The 15,482-nt window shown below is 37.8% G+C and overlaps 1 protein-coding gene across 3 annotated transcripts in view; it reads left to right on the forward strand.

Annotated features, from left to right (window-relative positions):
* The window catches only part of arhgef12a (Rho guanine nucleotide exchange factor (GEF) 12a), a 39,644-nt gene that overhangs the window by 3,625 nt on the left and 20,537 nt on the right, over window positions 1-15,482 (forward strand). For 2 of the 3 annotated variants that reach the window (XM_043259170.1, XM_043259169.1), the window contains exons 3-5: window positions 10,701-10,795; window positions 12,688-12,744; window positions 15,039-15,137. In XM_043259170.1, the coding sequence (XP_043115105.1) occupies window positions 10,701-10,795; window positions 12,688-12,744; window positions 15,039-15,137 (251 nt within the window). The remainder of the gene's footprint in view (window positions 1-10,700; window positions 10,796-12,687; window positions 12,745-15,038; window positions 15,138-15,482) is intronic. The other variant, XM_043259171.1, reaches the window with a different exon arrangement.

The following is a 15,482-nucleotide window of genomic DNA, read 5'->3' on the forward strand; positions in this document are numbered from 1 at the left end:
ATTCCTGAAACGTGTTTCCTGTTCATCAGTGATAAGCAGAGAGCAGCTTAATAACCAAGTTGCTTAAAATAGCTGTGCTGCTGAGCTCTGATGCATAGCTTCACTAAGGATATTTTCACACTACAGCATTTGAAACTGTACTGTCATTAATGCGTTCTGAAATTAAATGCATGTTATGGTCATTATGGATGTAGCTCTGATAATAATGCAAGGCTAGTTAGTAATAATACCGTAATGTTTTTGAATTAACTTTTTTTTTTTTTTTCCTGACAACCACTAGCTCTTAAATTCGTGTTACTGTAGTGTTAAATGAATCTCATTCTCATTACTGTAATACAGCTGTGTTTCCTGCATAAAAGCATACTGCTCTACTGGTTAATCTGCCATTTCGTGACCAAAATATAATCGCTCTGTATTTTAGCTGAACGATGTAAAGTTTTTGCATGCCTACAAATAAACTTTGGTGTTGGAAAATGATCTTTGGCAACAAATAATCAGCCCTGCTTTTTCAACTGTGTTTTCCTCGCTGGCTGCATGCAGCAAAAAACCTACTGCAGAACATGCTGTTCAGTTCCCCACATAATCACTTAATTAGGGCAGTTCTTTTTAATGAATCAGAAGAACCAATCAACTAATTAAACACAGCCCTCTACAGTCTGAATCATCAGCTAATGTGGTCATTGTTTGCTGTTATTTATTATAAAGCTTCTTGGGTGTTCCTCTATATGCAAAATAAATAGGATATATGTGTGTATGTCTATGTATATGTATGTATATTTGTACATTATGTATTTATCTTATTATCTTAAGTAGTTATAATGAGTTTTAATTTTACATAACTATGCATTAATTTTACATAACTATGCATTGGAGGTGGAAGGTTTAATTGTGCTAGACTGCACTTAGTTAGTATTTTAGCTGTCAGTATAAAAGTCTAGCTGCATTGTTTTTAATTAATGTGCTGTACAGGGCGTGCATGTACTGTTAATGCAGCACGGTCTTGAATCTCAGATTTTCAGTCCATTATTTGTACACACAAAACCGGTCGGCCCACTCTAGCTTTAGATCACAGTGTCAACACGAGGGCTGTGTTCTTCTGACACACCCCCAACGCTTTCCGCAGTACAAAGATTCACGGTTGAGGATTTATGAAGCATCGCGCTGATGTTTTGAGCGTGATATTATTGCGTGCTCATCCTTGTGGCCATAGTGGCTGACAGACGCTATCACTGGAGTGTAAATGAAGAGCGGAGTGGGCCGGCCTCACACCCTGCTGCCACTTTGGCATGCGCACAACAGCCACTCCTTCTCCTCTCCGGTGCTCTTTCTGCACCAGATCTGTCTCAGTAAAGATCACCAGCTCCTGCTGAGGCACAACAATGTCTGACACCCCCGATCCCTCCCCCTTTTCCCCCTCGGTTCTCCCCTGCCCCCTTCACCTCCAGACAAATGGGCCTTTCACTACAGCACCGGGCCACACCTATGCTCACCTTTACCTTGGGTGAAGCAGTCTCAGAAACACACCTAGTTACTCCGTTGTCAGACGTAAATACGAGCACGTAAGCTTAGCAGCAGGTGAGTCATCCGTCTTGTCAAAGCCCTCATTGTGATTTCGGCCGTGCTGCCTCGTGTCTTACACCCTTCCGAGCTGGAATGGAGACATTGTTTTCTTTTGGTCTTGATGTATAGGGTGGAAATGCTATAGTTTGCAGATTGACATAGATGTTTGATGTCGGCTTTGGAGAAGAATACCAGCTTTGCCCGGTGGAAAATGGGAGGGAAAAAAAAAGGCACAAAATCATAGTTCAGAGGAAGGCTGGTCTGTGCGGGGTGGATATTCTGGTTTCTCTGGCATCGTAGAAAATCTCAGTTGACAGTCATGAAGCCCAGACCGCACTGTGAAATCAACCAAAAAATCTATGAATAGAAGTAACTCAGAAATCTCAGTCTCATGCAGGCGATAGCCATGAATGCACATTTTGTGTTACAAAATGTCTCTTTGGGAGTAATGTATATTGCGTCAACTGTCAAGGCTGCATGGCCATTAAAGTAATTATTAATAAGTATGGGCAAGTCCTCTCTAAGGTTCAGGTATGGTGTTTTTTCAATTTTTCAACACCCGTTTACAGTCAACACCCTTGTAATTTGAGTCAGGTGTTTTTCAGCTTAAAACCACATTTGTTTGTTATTGTTTTTATCAGTTAATGATCACATGGCAGCTGTGTGATTACAGGAATAGCTTGATGAAGGGTATTGTTTTGAATTAGCTGTTAGCATGTAAATTAGCCTACGACTGTTTTGATGGCGCTATTATGTGCTAAAAAACTTTGCAACCTTCAAGGCTCAAATGTCATGAAAGCAAATATTTTTTCACATTGGGCAGAGATTTGGAGTGTTTGTGTATAATTATCGGGTGGACAGATGAATATTTGAAAAGATACGGCAGCTTTTGCTAAAGGGCCAGTCACGTTATTCTTTTCCATATGCTTCCATGCATACTCAGACACACGCATGCAAAGAATTTGGGTAATTAGCTGCATTACAAAGTTCAAGTTTGGTAAACTCTTATGAATTCATATCACATAAAGATGTGTGACGGATGGAACTGGAGTTCTTAGCAGAATCAAAACCAAACGAAAAAATCCTTCAAGATTTTGAAGCCTGAGAAAGTGTGTCCATTCCTCATATAAATGACTCCACGTTAACTCCGGGACGTTGAATAAAGGCATTCTGAAGTGAATTAGTCCATTTGTGTAAGACAAAGAAATACTTAAAACTTTATAAACCGTAATCTCTAGCCTCCAAAAACTGTTTGCACGTTTACGACATGGCATGTAACAATAGCTTTGATTTAAATGTAATAAAAATGTTGTATTTTCCAGGTAATATTTGAACAATGTTTTATGGGTTTAGTACAATGAAAATATAAAAACCTAAATAAACCTAATAAAAACTATTTTTTGCAAATAATCATATTGCATTTGTAAATTCCAGACTTATTTTCTCGCAGGTTTTCAGACTCGTTTCCTGAAAGATTTCTAAACAATCAAATGGATGTTTTTTTTTTTTTACTGTACACCATGCTTTAGATTGTCCAGAAATGATCGTCTGTGTTGCAGGACTGAAACTATATTACCAGTAGTTTTTTCAACTTAACCGATGTCAATGAAGAGCTCTCAAATGTTGATTCCTAGCAGCACAGCAAATGCCAGCCGAGTTTGGAGAGTTCTTTCACGGGGTTTTGTTTGAACATAGATTCCCCTATACACCCTGGCAGCGAGTAGGAAATGTGGAGCTGCAGCCAATAGCCCCCTGGCTGTTGAGAGGGGGGGAAGGACATCGACCAAGGGTTTGCAGTGTTGTGATGTAGATGTTAATGCTCACGTGCACTCGCCGCTACCAAAACGCACAAAAGGTGCAAGCCTTTACCTACGGTACGATTCAAGAGTACTGGTCACATGACGTTGAAGCCTGCTGCTAGTGTTATTTTCATTATCAGAATGAACATCTAATATTCTCTCTTCCCTGTGCCATATCGTTGAGGTCTGATATATTCCTTCTCTATTTGCAGTCTTGGCTTATGCAATCCCTGGCCTTCTGTGCCAAGTGGAGACCAGACTGCTGTGCTGTATTTTCTCCGGTGCATTAAGCTGTGACTGAAAAGTGTGGGGAGAGAGAGAGATGACTGCCTCTTTGCAGAAGGCGATTGGATATGATTTATTCGCCTGTCCTCTTCTCCCTCACGCTGCGTGGATGCTTAAATCTTATGTAGTTTCTGGGGCAGCGTGGCAAGGCAGGCACACTGGGCCGAGATTAATCCTGCGTGTTGCGTGCTTTACTGCTGTGAGATGCTATGACAGTTGGCTGCAGGATTAACGTGGGATTGATGCACTCAGATACAGATTTTCTATATGGTGTTTTGAAAGAACGTGGTCATTCGGAAACATTTAAGGAAATAAAGGCTAGATACAAATTAAAGATGCAATTTAATTGATTTTAATTTAATCATTGGTGGTTTGTTTTTGCATTTTTTTTTTTTTATTAATTTACCTTTTATAGAAATTATTATTTACTACTATTTGTTTTAATTGGTAGACATTTTAATATATATATATTTAATATATATATATATATATATATATATATATATATATATATATATATATATATATATATATATATATTATATAATTGTTTTTAAACTTCACTCTATCATGAGCATAACACATTTAGTCACTGTTTCACCAGTAACATACTCTAGTTTAGCCAACAGGCTTGTAGCTACAATTAAGGCTATTTAATGTATAATAAATCTTTGTAAATATGAAGATTTGAGGTTTAAATTAAATGATGGTAATTGATGTTGTCTGCAGAGTCTTGTTTGGCCAACATGGCTGTCCAAAACACCCGATATTCTTCAAACTAAATCAAGAACGAACCGAAATGATGTAATTTTGAACAAAATTGTTCAACATTTTTGGGGAGTTTGTTTTAGCTCCTAAACCAGCTACTATTGGTCCAAGGCAGGTATGCAGTCGGTGGGTATGTGTATGTATGTATGTATGTGTGTGTATATATATATATATATATATATATATATATATATATATATATATATATATATATATATATATATATATATATATATATATATATAGCTGAGCTGCCGCAGATATATCCACATCTGTACTATCGTTCACTCAGAGATTATAAAAGTTCAGCAAAAGCCTTTAAATCCTACAAAGAAACTACAACAAAGCTTGTGTCAACAACCTGGGGGTATGCAAAATGCGGCATAGAGAAACTCAAGACAAAAGTTTTCCAAAAGAATTGAATAAAAGGAAAACGTAGCAAGCAAATAAATATTACACAATACCGCTGCTGCTGTTGTTCTTTCAACACAAATTTAAAAGGTATAGAATAAATAAACCTTTCTTTTTAATCAAACTTATGATATGTGTGAGTGTCACGTCATGTTTACATTGATCTAAACCCCGCCTCCATCAGCTCAGGGGTGTCAGAATGGTCGGTAACAGTATACAGTCACTCAGCTTTTAAAGAACAAAAAAAAAAAGTTAGTTTGAAGTATATCGGAGCCTTTATAAGAGCAGAGCATGAAGTTGCTTCTTCTAATTAGCAGTCTGTCTGTCTTTAGTTTTTGACGGAGGAGGACCTGTGTCGGTTGTGATCTTTTGTTTTGGTAGCAGTGGATGAGTACGAGTTCTGACTACCCCTCGGCGTCGGCTTGTCCTCCTGACCTTGGGGGCGACAAAGTGTGTTGTGAACTTGGCTTACTCTCTGCTTTCCCACCTCCTCCTGCAATATCAAAGAATTTAAACAGACAATCTAGCGTGAAGAAATGCACATCCTCCAGCCCTGTCAGGACGGGTGATTGAGTTTATTGGAGCAGAAAAGGAAAATCTCCCCAGGCCGCTGCCGCTCACCACCTCCCCGTTCCTCATTGTGATGTCACCTGGGGGAGGGGCTGCTCATTTCAGAGGCCCAGCTCGACCAGTGCCGTCTGACATTACCCCAAATGACACTTCCACATTCATTTACCTTTTCATTTTGGGTTCTCTTTTGCTCTCGCTTCCCATTATTACGTGGACTGTATCTGTGTGTGTGCACTTTCACAAACACCCACATACTCGCTGTGTTTTTGTTTGATCATGTCATTAGTCAGTCATCGCCGTTTAATGGGTTTTAACAGCTGATGTTTGGAGCAAATGTTGGCTCCTGTTAGAGCCAGTTGGTGCGCTTGGGGCCATAAAAACTGCCTCTCCTATCTGTCCGCAAAGCATTTGTCCTCTTCTTATTTGCCTAGACTCTTTCCCGGATTTGCTTATTCATTTTGGTTTATAATGGCCATGCATGCAGGCTTTTATTTAGCAAATGACTTGATTGGGCTTTTGTGAGGAGACATCCGCTATGTTTATTTTTCTGTTCGCTTCTGCTTCACTTATTTCCACTGACTCAAGCAGCCAAAATTTGACAGATCTGCAAATGAGACCTCATCTCTCGAAGCGTGTGGTTTTGTCACTTTATAGTTTATCAAGAAGTTCCTCATTTGGTATATGAAGGAGAAGTGAAAGACTGTAGTGAACATTTACTCGGGAGTTTCCATGTGATGTTATGTCTTTAGAAGAAAATCTTTTTCAAACCCTTCATTTGAATTTTTTTTTTTTTTTTTTTTAGGGAATATTCTAGGTTAAATTGTTCTTTCTTTTTTTTTTATTTTATCTCTGTGGACAGCATGACTTACCACAGAAAATGGTTTCAACAATTTTGTGTTTTCTTCTGTTTATACTTTTATTTATTTATTATTTTTTTTTAACAGTTCAAAAAATCTTTTTCTACTTATCAGAAAATGTTTTTAGCAACATTTTATGTCAAAGAAATGTATTCTTTTACTTGACATGTTGAAAGATAGTTAAAATATATTGCATAATGAACAATATCGCTTACCCCACTATAATATTCACTTAATAATCAAAACACAAATTATATTCTGTGATAAAACATGGACAGATTTAATTTATGTAAATTGTATCCAAAAATTACTTCACGTTGTTAAAAGGCTATATTGTGAGTCCTTGTCCTGTGGTGTGTCTGGCTTTTGGGTCAGGTCATTGTCTGACGCACACAGACTCTTCCAGAAACACATACATGACCGTTTGGAGCGAAGCTGCCGTGCTCGACAACGGTGATGTCATAAGTTGGAGCACAGAGGTCCTCTGGACTGCATTGGATACAAACAGCAAGTGTTCTTTCTTTGCAAAGTCACTGCTCCTTCTCTCTCGCTGCCAGCCCTGCACTCACTTGTTTTTTCCTCCACTGCTCAAGCCAGCACTGATATCATCCCTCGGCTCTCCATACCCCCCTATCTTCCTGCCAGCCTGCCAGCCGCAACCTGAGCATGACACCATCACGTGCACATAACGAGTGCACTAAAGAAATCTGTATGTTGAACTTCCAGAAGAGAAAGAACAACGTAGCAAAAGAGCCATGTTGTTTTCCACTCGGTGTCCCGCTTTTCCTTCAAGTGGTTTCTGACAAACACGCCTTTCAGAGTCGAGTAATTGGGGTGTCCCTCATGCAGGCCTTTCTGGCTTCGTGCGGAACGTTTTTCCATTATTGCACAAAACCTCAATTGAGCGGAGAAGCCACCCCCTCCACCTCACCAATCCCCTCTGCCGTTCTTGCACTTCCTTTACTATTCCAACTCGCCCCTATTGAAGCCTCCTCCTCCAGGAGCGAAGATGGCCTCATTTGCATCAGACAGTGCCGAAGCAAACCCGTCTGACTCTAGAGAACATGCAAGTTTGTTTTTGCCATATGAGGAAACCAAATTATTATTGTTTAAAATGTATTTTCTTTTTATTATTTCTAATTTGACAAAGTCAAAAATGTATTAAAGAAAAATTGTCAGATCAAAAAAAGTTGCATTTACATTGTTTTTCTTATTCCATGGTGGAAATATTCTTTCATAAGAGAGGCTAGACCAATTGGAGACGAGCATAAAAAAAGCACATTCACAAGCATTATTTTAACAGTTGTGGTCATAAGCACAAATAGCAATATTCTTACGTGTACCATCAGCATGCATGATTCATTAGGGAGAGAATAACATGTAAAAGGTAGGATTATTGGCTCCTTTGGCTGTTTGGATTTACTTTTCCATTCCTCCTCTTTAGCGGGAGGTTTTTAGCTGAGCGGACCATGGAACGTTTTACAGGCCCTTTCATAAATGGCCCATTCAGTTCCCTCAAACTGCTCTCAAAAGGATCCTGTGTCACCACAGAAATCTCTGATACAAGCAAGAACAGCCCCTGCTTGAAGACTCAAGAACTATGCGATTGTTTTGACTCTTTTCACTTTAATATGATAGTTCATCTGGAAATGACAACTCTGTCATTTAAAGTTCATGTTCTTCCGAAGGTACTGTCCTGCCAAATTTTAGGGTCAGTAAGATATTTTAGTTATTTAGCAAGGACTTCAATTTCAAGATTTTAATTTCATATAAATGCTATTTATTTAAACTTTGTTCATTTATAAAAATCAGCATGAGCAAATCAGCATATTACAATGGTATCTGAAAAATCTGGAGTAATGGGTGCTGAAAATGTGTGGGTTTTTTTTTTAAATGGTTTTTAAATTGTAATATTTCACAATATCACATTTTCTTCCGTATTGATAAATTAATTGCAGCCTTGGTGCAAGTAAGAGATTTCTCTCAACAGTTTGTATTTAAAAAAAAAAAAATAATGAAGGTTTTCTGTTATTTTGATTTTGTGTTTGTTTTTTTCCACTCAACGTCTAACACAATGCTTTTTAAGATCCAAAAATGACAAAAAAAACTGCTCAACAAAAACAGTCCTGCCTTCCAGCCAGATGATAATTCAAAAACCACTGTAACTGGATCACAGTTCAGTGATCAAACTGTTCATTTAAACCTGTTCTTTTCTATAAACTGTTGGTCCGTTTCACAAACCGAACTGATTCGTTCACAATTCAGTGATCCGTGTGCATCAGTTAGGGTTAACAGCTCATTCAAAAAAAATTGAACTACTATCACAATGCTTTAAAAATTAACCTCTTTTTGTTGCTTAACAGACACGGTTACTATTGATTTACATACAGTTAAAAGCTGGAGTTAATGTGCAAGTCATGGCCCCAGCTGGGAGCAGAAAGAAAACTGCTTTATATTGGCCTGTGCTGGCACTCAAGGTTAATTTTATTAATTGAGTTTTAATTGAAAAAGTCAGTGATTGACAGCTGTTCTCTCATTAGACTTATCTAGTTTACCAGCAGTGACAAATTGCCCTGCTTAATCTACCGGCCTCATAAAAGGTGGGCTAATCCCACCGAGTCCTTTCCATTACTATGCTGCAGTGTTAATTTCACAGTTAGCTGACCTCTGAAGCAATCTTAAAAAAAAGTTAGTTAAGCATTCGCACGATTATTCGCTGTGTTCAGAGCAACCCTGCAAATGTCTCGCACTTCACTTTGAGGGTATGGAGTCCACTCTCTCCGATACTGTCCCGTAATGAACCGCCCGTTTGGCTGACCCACAGAATGAGTTCGAAATCGACAAACCGTCAGGCTGACGGACAAATGCGAGGTCTAGCTGACCCTCCGTCATTTAAAATGCTGAAGTGATTGTTTCGCAGAGATGCTTCTCATTCTGCACATCATTTTCAGTCTTTCTGGTGTTCTGCGAGGTCCACAGGTCAAGCTTGCGAGTCCAGGTGAAGGAAATGGCAGTGGGTTGTTAGTACAGGGGCTCTCAGACAGGCCTACAAAGGGCTTCTTCAGCACTGTGTCCCATCACCGACTGGCCTAGAGAACAGAGGTTTCTCACACGGCCTGTGAGCGGGAAGCAGAGCACTGTTAAACACATTCACCCCACCTCAACTCACCTTACTGCCGAGGCTACTTTTAGACCTGGAGTCATAGCTACTGCTGGCTTTTCCACTTGCCTTTGTGATAAAGAACTGGCGGGACTCACGCGGAGCCTCTTAATTGATGTGTGTAATGAATAGGGCGACATTAGCGCAGCGGGACACATCTGTTGTCCTAGCAGGAAGTTAACTAAGCAAATAGTGATTGCACACAGCAAGAGGATGCTACTCAACACTGCTTAATACACAGTGCCATAAATGAGTTCTTCAATTCTGTTGCTGATATCCAAAGATCAAGGGTGTCAAAATAGTACAGTTAGTACTATTTTATCGTGAACTGAAACATGCATAATCACTTTAAATGAACTCATATTGTGCAGACTGTTTAATATAAGAGTCCAGTATTGATGTTTTGAACTCACCTGCTTTATTTATTTCCAGATTTTACAGTGGGCTTCAAGTGATGACCCAACACTGCTTTCAAAAATTGTTTATTGTACAAAAGTATTGCTTAGGCTAATTATTATATATTATTATACATATAAATATTTTTGTATTATATTATTAATATTAATTATATAATTGCATAAATGGTATTTATTGTCTAATTAAATACTTTTAATAATTATATGTGTGTATATAATATGGTAGGTAGGACTAGTCTAACGTCTGTCTGTCTATCTATTGCATGCTTTGAGTTAAAGAAGCACAATGCATGATGTCATGATTTATTAGCCTATATCATTTATATTCATTTACATATTCAGTTAAAATATGTTTCACAATACTATATAGTTTATTCCCGATGTGAAAAAAAAACATGGTCTTTCTCCATTCAAATAGACCAGAGCTGGAGCTGTAGTTGCATGGCTGGAAATAGCTGCCCAGGGGCGTTACCAACATGGCCGCAGAGTGAACTAACCCGTCTTAAAAGGACCTTGGGAGTTTTATTTATGGATAGTTTTGTTCATTTTGTTTTTAGAGATCAGGGCATGTCACACACCTGTTTATGGTGGCATCTGACAGATTTTACACATTTGTTTGTGTTAAATATTGTTAGGTTTGATGTCCTTCAATTTCAGCAACAACAAAAAGAGAAGCATTTCTTATATATTCAGTTCATGGTTTCATTATTTGCGTTTAGCATGTTTTCATCTGCCTGCTGCACTCAACCCTATCAGACTGTAGTGCGTCTTTGTGTTTCAACCCTCTCAGATAAGAACCACTGGTGTATTATGTTATGTGTGCTAATGTATTTCATTGACTTTGGGTATTGATTTCTCCTGTTTGTGTTTACAGAACCAGTAGCATTCTCACCAGAGACCACCCTCCTGACAAGAGACTCCAAAGCGATAAGCAGCCTGGTACCCCTACACACGAGTTTGACCCTACAGGTAAATTTCATCCCAGAGTTTCTTTCACACTCACTCATACAGAATGGTAGTGTTTAGCTGTACTAAAGGCTGTCCTGACTGCTCGTGTGCGTGTGTGTGTGTGTGCGGTGTGGACTGAAGCACACTGTTCCTCTCATACAGTCTCTTCAGACTCTAAAATGGAAACAGTTTCCTCCACACACAGCACAGATGGAAGGCTGTGCCCGTCCACTAACTGCAGTGGAACGGCTTTAAACAGCGGCATGATTCATACTTGCTGACCATAAACGATGCACATGTTCCTGGCCCCGGTTTTGGCAGTTGAAAGACATTGTCAGTGTGTTTTTCAGTGCGTTTCGCCTCTGTTTTTCCTCTCAGCCGCTGGTGAGAGTAGAGAAGGAAAAGCAGTCCTGTGCGTGGCCGTTAATGTGAGGTTTATGGTGGAGAACAATGTGATAATCGTATCAATTAAAACGCGATTCACATTGTTTGAATGGGGAGTTGTTTTCCTGTTTGATCGAAAGACCAGTGAGATGATGACAGGATTTCATCAGAGGTCTTTTCAAACATTTCTGAGCAGTTTTCACATGTAGTATGTTTTACTGGACTGATCTAGCATAAATATCTCACCTTCGCACGTTAGAGAGAATTGTGGTGAATGGAGGATGTGATGCATGTTTATTTCTGATGTTCCTTTGGTGTTGGACTCACCTCTTCTGATGCATGGCTAAAACATCTTAACCACATTGTCCTCTGGGGTCGAGCGATATAACTTTAGTTTAGTTTTTAAACCAAGCAAACATTTTTGTCCACTGCTCTAAAGTGATTAATGCAAAAAGGTGAAAACACACTAAAAAATTTATGAAAGTAATGTGTAAAAATAATAAATAATGCAAAACTGTATTTTCTATTTTATTTCTGTATACCTATATTACATCATAATAGTACAGTTTCATTTCAGAGATGAAATTAATTTTTTTTTTTTTTTACGATGACACAAGCATCGGAGTTGAATCAGTTGCTGCTGAAATGAGTCCTAAAACAAATTTTGCATATCCGTTTCCTTGGGCCTAGGTCTTTTTTTTGTCTTTGGTCAAATGCCTGAAATAAGATCTATTGAAAGAAATTTTCACCTTTTATTCTGTGACATAAAATACACCAGTAATGCACCAGTAAGTTTCGGGGTGGTCCAGGATAATGCTAACTTCTGGCTTGGCCTGCAAAAAAAAAAAGTCATCTCTCAGCACTCGGATTCATGAAAATGGATTAAACTTATAAACATCAAGCCATAATCAAGTTTTAATTCTTTTGCCCTCAAATTGCAAAATTACCTAGAAGCTGAACTACAATATATAGTAAAAAAAAGTGGCTCTTTTGTATGATTAATTTCAGCCCAAAGTTGTATAGCCTTGCGTAATGATAGAGACTGTTGTTATTAATAGCATACATTTCATTAAAGAATATCACTGAAATTCAAGTGATATTCAAGTAGGCAAAGGCTAATCAAGTCCACAGTTTGTTATCCTGTGTTATGATTAACCATATTTTAGGATGAAGGCAAAATCCAACATCCTCGCGTAATCGTTTTTTGAGAATGTTATCTCTCAAGCTTTGTTTATTGGTTATATCTGCATCTGTGCCAAGCATTGATTTCTGGGTTAACACCTGGGGAGCTTAATACCTGAACACCTTATTAATCATTTCAGGCGAGACACTTTGTTAATATGCGAGACCTTGGGGATATGACTTCTTATCAATAGACAATGACCCTTTCCAAAACAGCCACACTGTCTGTATTTGTGCCATTGCTCATTTTTTTGATTTGAGTCCTCTCTCTGTGTCCTCTGTGATATGTGTGTGTGTGTGTGTGTGTGTGTGTGTCCCGTGTTGTATCATGATGTTGTGTGGCTCAGACGTGCTGGTGCAGAAGATTGGATTTGTAGTGGCTGACAGGAGACCTGAGTCTTGTGGTAAGATGATTGTACTGTTGCTGTGTTTCTGGTTTTGTTTTTTACTTTTGTGCAGGAGATTCTTCTCCAACACTGTGAAGTTCAAGTGTTATCAGCGCTTATTTATGTTCAGCTTCCCTGCTGAGTTGATTTTGAACTGTGTGTGTGTTATTTTTAAAATAAGCGATAGCGTTATTCTTAATGGTTCAGAAGATAAAGGCAGAGAGAGTCTGGATGTTACAGATATACTTTAACTATTTTATGATATACTTGGAGCTTACTGATTTTTTTTTATTATCAGTGAACAAAATGTTTACACTACTAAAATATTTTCATATTTTAAAATGTGACTGGTCAGTTTAAGGTGAATTTTCAAAAGATGTTATTACGAAAAATGCAAAATGTAGTGCAAAAATGCAAAATGTGAAATATATGTGCTAAGATACTGCTTTCAGTGTGTGCAAGCACATGAAATTTATATTTTAAAAATATTGAAAAACTAAAAAGTATATAATAAATCATTCCTGGAAAAGGAATCATCGCTACGACTTCTGAGTGTTTTAGAATCACTTTATTGCCAGGTATGTTCACACATACGAGGAATTTGTTTTAGTGACGGAAACTCTACAGTGCAACACGATAACGAGACAAGACGGATAATAAAGAGAATTATATACAAAATATAAAATGTGCAAAACAGCAAAAATAAAAAATCTATACTATAAACATTATAAACAGCTTATTTTAGCTTACATAAAAAGCAATGCTACAAATCTAAAAAAACAAGGAAACAAAGATATATAAATTAACAGCTTGTCAGTGCAGCACGGTTCTGTGATCAGTAGTAAATACGGCTAGTAGTTAGGCAGCAGACAGCATATGCTGCAAGTAGCTGTTGTCTGCAAGTGTTTCTGCATATAATTTAATTTTATTTTTTTAAATGTCAAGCAAACCATCTAAGTCACACGCCCAGTCGATTGACCAAAAAAATCTTTTTCCGAAACATTTAGAGTTAGCCGATTTATTAAAATAATAATTCAGATATTACATGCCATTGCGATATGGATATTGCAATTTGTACATTTGTAGTATTTAGATCATTATGATATTGTGCAGTCCTAATAGACAGCAATTCAACTACCACGTTTGAAGGTAGTAAATATGTTGTTAAAACAAGCATAATTTCAGCAGCACCAAACCCATGAGTTGGAACGCTCTTCGAAAGAATGTTGTAAAGTTTTTTTTGTTTTCTTTGCACACAATAAGCATTCTTGTAGCTTCATAAAATTAAGGTTGCACCATTGTTGTCAAATGGACTATTGTCTTGATGTCCTTCTATAAATCTATAAATGTTTGTTCTGAAGATGAATGAAAGTCAGATTTGGAAAGATATGATGGTGTGTAATAACAGAATTTTCATTTTTGGATGAACTGTCCCTTTAACATTTTTGTAGAAACCATAATATATTGTTGAATATGAAGGACATAAAAATTTGTTAAACTATTTTGTTTCGTTAAACCCAAAAATGTTGTAATTTGGTTTAATTCTGACAGACAGCATCTGTGTGTTAAATTATTTATTAAATTATCAAATGTATAGGAATAATGTACTTTGTGTCACAGCACATATCTGTAACACCTAAACATCACATGGCTTAACATTGCATTTAACAGAGGGAACTGGTAATTGATTATATGAAATCTTTTCAGATTCAGCCATGACCATTTAGATTAAGTAATTATCATGATGCAAGGATATAAGAAAGATGTGTGATGTAACTATATACAAAGCACTGTTTACAAGAAAGTCTTTACTCTGTGGGGTACAATGCTGACTGTAGATTTGTCATGCTGAGTGTATATTACATCTCTGTGTGACAGTTTGAGCAGTTCATATTCATTTCTGTGATCTGAGAACTGCGGCTTTTGTTTTCAGATCTGATGAGCTATCAGTTTTGAAAGTAGGCCCATCTCTCACACTGCAGTACTAGATGACCACGATAACCCACATCTCCATTGCTCTCATCATTTTTTTGGATCTTTCCATTATTCTCGGAACAGGGATAGATTTTAATTGGATTGTGAGATTGATGCGTTCGTTTCATTTTTATGTTGCCAAGTACTTTATGCCTGTGACGTTCTGCACTTAGCCTGTCGGTTCGATCAGGAATCGGAGTCATTGTTACTGTAATCTGCTTTGATAGGCTTCTCCTGATGAATGTTTTAATAAAGACATTGGCAATCCAGTAAAATCATTTTCATAGCTCCTTTCATAGCTCAATTTCTCTCTCCTCTTGTTCTCTCCCTTCCTCCAGGGCTGGTTCAGAGATGCGTGATCATTCAGAAAGATGAGAACGGCTTTGGGCTGACCGTCAGCGGGGACAACCCTGTTTTCGTGCAGCTCGTCAAGCAGGGTAAGATGCCCATCTACCACTCTTTCTGTCTTTCTGGCTCCGCCCACATCAACTCCTGTGGGTGTATGCTGGCAATTGCTTAGCTTTCCAAAAACTTTTCAGTAGGTAACACTGTATAAAATAGTTCTTGGTGTTCTGAGTTGTGAAAATTTGGAAGAATTAGTTTTGTAAAATTGACTGAAAAACATTTTTATTTTTGTTGAATAAATCGAATAAATACATTTAAAAAGCATCAGAGTTCTTGCAGAAGGAGAAAACTTTTTTTACGCAAAGAAAACTAAAATAACATAATTAACTCAACCGATCTTCCACCCTGAGTTATGTCTTCCGCCATTTCAGCAAGAA

This window comes from Puntigrus tetrazona, chromosome 15, assembly GCF_018831695.1.
Source record: "Puntigrus tetrazona isolate hp1 chromosome 15, ASM1883169v1, whole genome shotgun sequence".
Taxonomy (NCBI): Eukaryota; Metazoa; Chordata; class Actinopteri; order Cypriniformes; family Cyprinidae; genus Puntigrus; species Puntigrus tetrazona.